Source organism: Sinocyclocheilus anshuiensis, unplaced genomic scaffold (genome assembly GCF_001515605.1).
Source record: "Sinocyclocheilus anshuiensis isolate Anshui unplaced genomic scaffold, SAMN03320099.WGS_v1.1 scaffold1744, whole genome shotgun sequence".
NCBI classification, from domain to species: Eukaryota; Metazoa; Chordata; class Actinopteri; order Cypriniformes; family Cyprinidae; genus Sinocyclocheilus; species Sinocyclocheilus anshuiensis.
Window position 1 is genome coordinate 292,913 of NW_015555974.1, and position 8,606 is coordinate 301,518.

Consider the following 8,606-nt stretch of genomic DNA (forward strand, 5'->3'; position numbering starts at 1 on the left):
TGTGTGTGTGTGTGTGTGTGTGTGTGTGTGTGTGTGTGTGTGTGTGTGTGTGTGTGTGTGTGTGTGTGTAGAAATGGCTGGAGGACACCTGTTCATCAAATGGCTGGAAGCATTCAAGTTCTCCTATAGTATGGAGAGAGCTGATTGATCGTGGAGGGAAAGGCATGCTGCTCGGAGGCTTCAATGATTTCCTTGAGCATGCTCAGGTTTGTATACAGTAGGATACTAAAATAAAACAGAAGAATCCATTTGTACAAAAAGTAATCAATTACTTATTTTACCTACATAAAAATCATCTTTAGTAGAAGATATAGTCGATAACATACACATTTTATTTTTTTATTTTTTTATTTTTTTTTACTTTTACATTTTTCTCAATCACTTTGGCTCATTTTTTGAAAGCGTTTTAACAGTGAGTTTTACTCATTTGAGAATTGAGCCAAAGCAATTGAGAAAAACTGTAATAGGACTCTCTGGGTGATGTGCATTGATGTTTTGCAAAGAAGATGTGCCAGATTTCATTCCAGCTCTAAAATTACTTCTACTAATTAAGACTACAAAATAAAATGTAAAATTAGATTAAGCCCCTCTGTTTTAGCTCATAGTGACCAAATCCGCTATTATATACAATAATTACATACTGATAAAAAATGTATAGCTTGAATGCACTGTAAGTCGCTTTGGATAAAAGCGTCTGCTAAATGCATACATTTAAAATGCATAAATTTATTATATTAATTCAGAACCTGATCAGTGAAATCACCCAGAGACCAATGCAACATGTGAGGTTTAGTTTAGATATTGCACGTTAAGATTACTTTTGTCCTCTTCTGCAGGGCTACTATGGCATCACCTCAGATATGAACTCTGATCTGATGATACAAATTGCAGCAGATAATCAACAAACTAGAGAACTGTGTATGGAGGAGGAAATCCATCGACAAAGATCTATCAGACCTCTGCACATCTGGATCAGCAGGTGGACATGTTTTTTCAGGATTTTTTGTCTCAGCATTTTCTTATTCCTCAGATGCACAATTTAACCTGAGAAAACCCTCTTTCAGTGCTCTGAGCCCCATCTGCTACAGCCTCATTCCTCAGTTGTTCACCCCGGAGCTGTTTCCAGGTCTCCCCACCTTCAGTCTTCACCTCATGGATGCTGGCGGCTCTGAGGAAATACTACAAGGACTCAAAATGGAAACAGAAGACCTTGCACTACATCAGCTCCACGAGGTCACTGTCCATTCAGACCAGACACAGGCATTTCAGGAAGCCCACTTTATCATTTTTCTGGATGACCTGCAGCCTGTATGTGAAAGTAATGATGAGCAGGATGACAAGGACCACATGGTGAGCCAGGTGGCAGAACGTTTTCGTTGCTATGGGCAACTTATAGAGGCAAATGCACAGAAAGACGTAAGAGTGATAGTGGCCGGAGACTCCTTTGTTAATCTGAAGTGCTCGTTGTTAATTGAGAACGCACCCTCTGTTAACCCGCACAACTTTGTGGCGATGGCAACACAACTAGAGTATGAGGCGAAAACTCATCTTGCACAGAAGTTGTTGGTGAAAACAGCAGGTATAGTAGCTTTTTTAAGTGTCGGTGCAAATATTTGTTCTAATATTCAATTGCAACAAAAGAAACAATATTTTTTTTTACATGCACAAGCTCATGAATTTTATTTTGGAAAATATACATTGATATATGGTATAATTCTATAACTTTTAATCAATAATTTATTATTAAAATAACAAAAATTTGTTTTATTTATTTACTGTCTTTTGTTGTTCATGTTCAAATTTTCCCTTTTTATTATGTTCACAGACATCACTAATGTCATTGTATAGGGAATTTATTAAAATAATTTAAAATAATAATTTTAATCAATAATTAAATTATTTATTTATTATTAATTTACTGTCTGTTGTTGTTCATGCTGAAATTGTTTCCTTTTTTCTATGTTCACAGACATCACTAAGGTCATTGTATGGGGAAACATCAGTGGCATTTACCATATTGACCTACAGAGGGCGAAGATTTTCAGATATGATGGTGCAATTTGGGGACCAGATGGTTTTTCTCAGCAAGTCTTGGAAATGATTTATGATTGGTAAATATCATTGTGGTGCATGACTCAAGCCATTTGGCTCTTTCATGCAATTCCATTTATGAATCATTATAAAGGGTATAATTTTATCAGTAAGTAAACAAAAAAAATCTACATACATACACGACATAACATGGTTAAAGTAAATAGGCATCTTCATTTGCATCACACATGCAAGTTCCTTACATATCGTAAATAGTCTAAATAGTTGTTTTATTTGTCACTCATGTAATTATGCATGTTTTCTTTTATAAGGAAATGGCTGGAGACAGATTTTATGAGTTTAGTACATAAACACCATACCACAATTTCGTCAAAAACAAAAAACGCCACAGCAATATCAACAACCAATGGAATAATGACCATTTTAAGGGCCTGGAATAATGATGCATCTCCGGAGGACGTCTTCTCGTTGGGTGTAATTAGTACAGGCAAGACCATTGGAATCATCCTCAAACATCAAATAAATATGGCTGTATATTTTATAGTTCATTTATAATGTATGTAAATGCATGATCAGCATGACCGGCCTTTGTAAATCTGCAGGGCAGTTTGGGATTCCAGCAGGTTTGGTGTTTTCTATGCCTGTGAGCTTCAGGAATGGTCACTGGTCAGTGTGCTCAGATGTTACGGTTACAGATGAGTTGAGGCTAAAACTTGATACTTGTGCTGATGAACTTAGTAAGGTGAGTACAAGAAGTTAAAAAAAAAAAATGTGTTAAATGCCAATGTATCGTTTGGTCAATATACAAACCTTTTTTTAAACAATCATACAACGTCTGAGATGCTCCAAGTTTAGCAAACGTTAGCAAAATTGCTTGTAGCGCCTTTAATTAACAAATTCTTCCTGGTAGCACAGTCAGCTTTAATGAGAACACATTGGTTAATCACATTGGTTGTTTTATGCATTAATTTGCTTTAGGAGAGAGACATTGCTGCTAGAATATTGAAGAAGGACGCATAACGGCTCTCCAAAAGTAGACTTCAGTGACTCACTCCTTCAGTAACATGACAAATCATTATTCTAATAAGAATATTTTATATATATATATATATATAGCTATATGGGTTAGTTAGAATCTGAATGCCTCAAATGACAAGTGTGATGACCTTGGCATATAAAAATGTTCAGCTCAATTCTTGAGAGACTCTTGCTGTTAGGCTTCAAGTCATGCCGTTTTACTGAATGTGGGAATAATGGATGGGTATGTACACAACACTTGACACATTTCTTTTGTTCATCTTTTTGCTAAATGTAAACATATGAGGCCTTCAAGTCAGAAATGTTGAAAATCACTGGATCAGAGGAAGAGATTTTAACTTAATTTCTGTGGTTTCAGTGGTTTACCTGTTCAAACCTTCCCACTGGAATAAAAAAATAGGTAAAACAGAAAAGGTACTGGTAATTTTCTAATTTGTTGTTTACGGTGTTATAAAACAAACCCAAAAATCTCTTGCTCTGGATGGCCAAAAACCTGAAAGGAATCTTCTAAATGCACCATGAAAGCACCTTGCTTTAAAAAAAAGCATCCGGCAAGAACACTTACATGACATTTTCTCTTAATACCGTAGACCTCTGTAATGTTTCCGTTCTCAGAGATTTATCATCCCCAATTATCGAGATTACAGTCACCAGTGCGACCATCTGCCTTGGCTTCTGCTGCCAGCTCATCATGCTCTTTCTTGCCTCAATGCCCACCGATTCTGAATGTGGTAAAGAATGTTACATATTGGATCCCTAAATGACACCAGAGGGTGTAAAGATGTGCTCACACCAATGACGATAACTATAACAATAAAGATTTAATAATCGTTCTAAGTCTATGAGAATAGGGAAGTTCACACCACAGCCATAATGATAACGACACAGGGGAATGAATTTGTTGGAATCACTTTCAAAGCAGGGTTTTTTTTCCCAGCTGATGAATGATAAAAACATTGAAAGCCAATCAGATTACAATCGATATTAGAGAGCTTGAGCAGATGACAAAACTACAGTGCACGATTATAATAAAAACAATGTTATTGTCCGTTGATGTGGACGCCAACGTAGAATTGGTTCTTTGTGTAAACGGGCATCAAATAAATAGCTGAGCCAAAAGTGAACAATTGCTTAAAATGGACTCCCTCTCAGGCCATCCAAGATGTAGATGAGTTTATTTCTTCATTGGAACAAATTTGGAGAAATTTAACATATCACTTGCTCACCAATGGATCCTCTGCAGTGAATGGGTGCCGTTAGAATGAGAGTTCAAACAGCTGATAAAAACATCACAATAATCCACAAGTAATTCACATGACTCCAGTCCATCAAGTAACGTGATGTAATGTTAAATTTCTCCAAATCTGTTCCAAAGAAGAAACAAACTCATCTACATCTTGGATGGCCTGAGAGGGAGTCCATTTTAAGCAACTGTTCACTTTTGGGTCAGCTATTTATTTGACGCCCGTTTACACAAATGGCCTTGGATGGCCTGATTGGACACCAGGATTGTCCAATTCTCCTATAGTTCACAATTTACATATCAGTTAAATTCAGTGAAAACAATGCCTGTTTTCAAATGAACACAATGCATTTGAAGTTGAAAACCAGCTTATGGGTGTATATTAGAGATATATGGAGGTCAAAGTCAGAGTAGCAAAATGACATTCAACAATACATTTTGTAGTTAAATGCTCTAAGTGCTTTTTTTATAGATCATAAAGCAGTAACAGCATGAGCAAAACAATCACTATTACACAAAGATAATCTCTCCTTAAATATCTGAAAACACAAATCTCTGCGGTCTGTATCAGATGTGTCAGCTTGAGGGTATCTACAGAAGGGACGAAATGCACTCTATCGTGCAAAGCAAAAACACCGTGTCCTATCCAAAAAACTGCGATGTGGCAAACAGTTTGTTTTTCCACATTGAAATAAAAAATACAATCACAGCAACGCGGGCCATATTTGCAACTATTTGGTGCAGGATTTTAGACTAATCAGATTTTACAGTGGGTGGGGCTTGAACATAATTCTAATTAAAATAGATTTTTTTTTTCACATTATGACTGGTTAGGACACAGTGTAAGAATAACTTTTGACTTTAAAGGAATGTCAGCCTGCCTCCAATCAATGAACAGATCTGTAAAACTTTCTTTGTGTGTGAAAGATTGGTGCATCCCGTTATAGGCCTTTAAATATATACATTGTTTTTATATACACATTTCCAGTTTTAAAGATATTTCCCTTTAGTATGATTAATAATTAAAAAATATATATCGGATCATAAAATCGTATTATATTCATTCGGTGTCACGTACTGTAAGGAGTCACTGAGACCTCTGACACTGACATAAAGAGAAATGAATAATCAAATTCTTTAAAAAATAAGCCCAAATATGCTATTAGAGCTTTACATTGTCAATTCTAGAAATACCTTGATGACTTATTGTGTACATCTTTCAATGATACATACAAATAAGGCTCAATCATTTGCTTAGGATTCCCCTCTTATGTGCATTTCAATTAAAATAATTCAGTCAAGCCCATGCACAAACTCCACCCAAACTTTGAACTGTTAAATTTTAGTTTATCATTTGAATTATATTTCAGGCAATCTGTGACCTTTTGATTTGATTTTTACAATGCAATACAACATACACTACCATTCAAAAGTTTAGAGTCAGTAAGTCACTTATGCTCTTCCTGGCTGCATTTATTTGATCAAACATACAGTAAGAACAGTCAAATTGTGAAATAGTATTACAATTAAAAAATGTTCTATTCTAATATTTTAGGTGTAATTTATTCCTGTGATGCTAAAGCTGAATTTTCAGCATCATTACTACAGACGTCAGTGTCACATGATCTTTCAGAAATCATTCTAATATGCTGATTTGCTGCTCAAGAAACATTTCTTATTATTGTCAATATTGAAAACGGTTGTGTTGCTTCATATTTTTGTGGATTTTTTTTTTCTTCAGAATTCTTAGATGAATAGAAAGTTCAAAAGAACAGCATGTATTTGATATAGAAATCCTTTAATCACTTTCAGTCAAATGAATGCTTTTTGATCCTTGCTGCATAAAAGTTCATACTTTCATACTTCATACTCATACTTCATAATTCATACTTAAAAAAAAATAAAAAATTACTGACCCCAAACTTTTGAACAGTAGTGTATTTGGTATGGTTATGAAAATCCAGAAAAAGTCCTGCAAACTTTGAGCATGTGCACACAAACAAAAATTCAAAAGAATCCAATTATAATATATTGAATGAATATGAACAGAGTTAAACTCCTAGTTATCTACATGATGTGGGGAAAAAATCAAGCACTAAGAATGGGGAATTTTTCTGACAGCTAGTGTGCTACGCTGCATTCACAATCAATTTTGTGTGAAAAAAGTTCTTTATAGATTATATTCTCAAAAACAAGTAAATGGCACATTCCAACAATCATTTCTAAAAACGATTTCAGACATTTTTTAAGAAGTTTAGCACATTTAATGAAACTTCATTATTTATTTGAGGCATATTTAATAGTAAACTATTCTTCACTTTAACCAATTTTAATAAATAAAACCATCCATTTCATAGGAATATATTATAGTTTAGCTATGATGATTAAAATAAATGTTTGACATAACCAATGTTTCTTTGAGAATTAGCAGTCATATCCTGCTCATCCTCTCCTTCCACAGTCCTAAAATTCAGCCCAAATGGCTTGTTCCCACGACCTGATGCATTAAACCTTAAGACAGGGATCCTCAAATCTGGCCCACAAGATCCACTTTCCTGCAGAGTTTAGCTCTAACCCTAATCAAACACACCTGAGCATGCTAATCAATATCTACAGGATCATTAGAAAATCACAGGTAGGTGAGTTTGATCAGGGTTGGAGCTAAACTCTGCAGCGCATTGGCCCTCCAGAACAAGATTTGAGGAACCCTGCCTTAAGACAACAGTCAGCGTGGGATTGATAAACCAGAGGGCTCTTGTCATCTGTCGCAGACATGTGGTCTTTGTCAAAACATACAGTAAATGATTAAAACTAAATCTATTTTAAATCGCTTTTGAAATCTTGAGTGGCTGGATTTGAGGCTGGAGGCTATTTGGATCTGTTAAAAAAAATATTTTAGAATTTGTGTCAAACATTTTACATTTTGGACATTCACCTGCTCAGGAAACAAAAGCCCACCAACAATCACAGTGATCTCACTCCTGAAAACAACAAAATAAAGGCATAGATGACCTTTCACAAATCTTTTGTCAGTATATGTATCTACATGGACTATAAATAAAATAAACAGTTTAGATGATGGGAAGCTAGGAATCCTGCTGGTCTGCATGCTGCTGACTGCTTGGGGGTGTGTCTGTGGAAGCCACACCCACTTCCTGTCCATCAACACCAAGGCCCAACCCCTCATCCATTTGTTCCAGTTCACTTTGGTCCAGAAGCTCAAAGTCCTCTTCCTCCGCGGGTACGAGCGTGAGATCCGGTTGCTCTTCGGTGCTTGATTCGGTGACATCACCGTCCTCTTCCTCATCCTCTACGCTGGCTTCTTGGGTTGATGGTGACTCGAGGGGCGATTCAATCGGACAAGGAGGCGTTTCGGAGGGAAGAAACGAAGCCAGGTCTCCTTCGCCTTCGCTGGCCTCCGTAGATCGCAACAGGGCTGAGAGAGTGTTCTGTACTACAGTAGAGATGGCTGTGCTCACTATCTCCTCACTAAGGGCTTCCAGGGACCGAGCGGGTCTCGAAACGTCCTCGGCCAATCCCCTTCCCTCTTTCTCAGTACCCACAATGCTTTGGTCTGCCCCCGCCGCTTGTCTGTGTCCATTGAAGTGCGTGTTTACAAAGTGGAGTGGAGATGCTAAGTGCTGGATGAGGAGGCTGGCCGGAGACAGCGGTTCTTCCTGGGACTCGGAGCTGGATGCTCCCGTCTGCTCAGACCCGAGAACACCCAACGGGAAATGGAACAGACCCGGTTCAATAGAAGGCAGCTCATCCACCGACGGGAACTCCGCTAGATCTTTAGAGAACGCCTCCTCCGGTTCACTGTGCACGCTCTGCTGATCCAGGTCTGCTGATGAAAACACAGGTAGTTTTGGAGTAAAACCATTAATAAAGCAGAATGTAAAGGCGTTTTTCTGTTAAAATAATTAGTAAGCCATTCTTGGTTGATTGTGTTTAAGTTATAGTCCTAGTAAGAATAATTAAATTATTTACTCAAATTCAATTTAAACAAAAAAGGTTTTACGAATTTACAGTTTTACACATAAATTTGATTTTGTGCAAGACAACTATTACAACAGCAATTTGAATTTACCTAACATTGTTTTTTCAAATTATTACTGGGGCTATCGCGGTGAAGGAATTTCCCTTGCGGTAATTTTGAGTGGCTCAATAGGTATTATCTACTAGTATGCGGTATTATCGCCATATATATATATATATATATATGTGTGTGTGTGTGTGTGTGTGTGTGTGTGTGTGTGTGTGTGTGTTACAA

At 36.8% G+C, this 8,606-nt stretch overlaps 2 protein-coding genes across 3 annotated transcripts in view; one reads left to right on the plus strand and one right to left on the minus strand.

Annotated features, from left to right (window-relative positions):
* The window catches only part of mdh1b (malate dehydrogenase 1B, NAD (soluble)), a 4,165-nt gene extending 1,093 nt beyond the window's left edge, over positions 1–3,072 (plus strand). The window contains exons 3-10 of the mRNA XM_016470567.1: positions 72–206; positions 837–979; positions 1,065–1,233; positions 1,306–1,579; positions 1,970–2,111; positions 2,364–2,539; positions 2,655–2,794; positions 3,031–3,072. Coding sequence (XP_016326053.1) covers positions 72–206; positions 837–979; positions 1,065–1,233; positions 1,306–1,579; positions 1,970–2,111; positions 2,364–2,539; positions 2,655–2,794; positions 3,031–3,072 — 1,221 coding nt within the window. The remainder of the gene's footprint in view (positions 1–71; positions 207–836; positions 980–1,064; positions 1,234–1,305; positions 1,580–1,969; positions 2,112–2,363; positions 2,540–2,654; positions 2,795–3,030) is intronic.
* Positions 3,073–6,986: 3,914 nt separating this feature from the next.
* The window catches only part of retreg2 (reticulophagy regulator family member 2), a 12,579-nt gene continuing 10,959 nt past the window's right edge, over positions 6,987–8,606 (minus strand). Inside the window, exon 9 of one of the 2 annotated variants that reach the window (XM_016470573.1) lies at positions 6,987–8,177. In XM_016470573.1, coding sequence (XP_016326059.1) covers positions 7,420–8,177 — 758 coding nt within the window. In that variant the 3' untranslated portion in view covers positions 6,987–7,419. Of the gene's footprint in view, positions 8,181–8,606 lie in introns of both variants that reach the window. The other variant, XM_016470572.1, reaches the window with a different exon arrangement.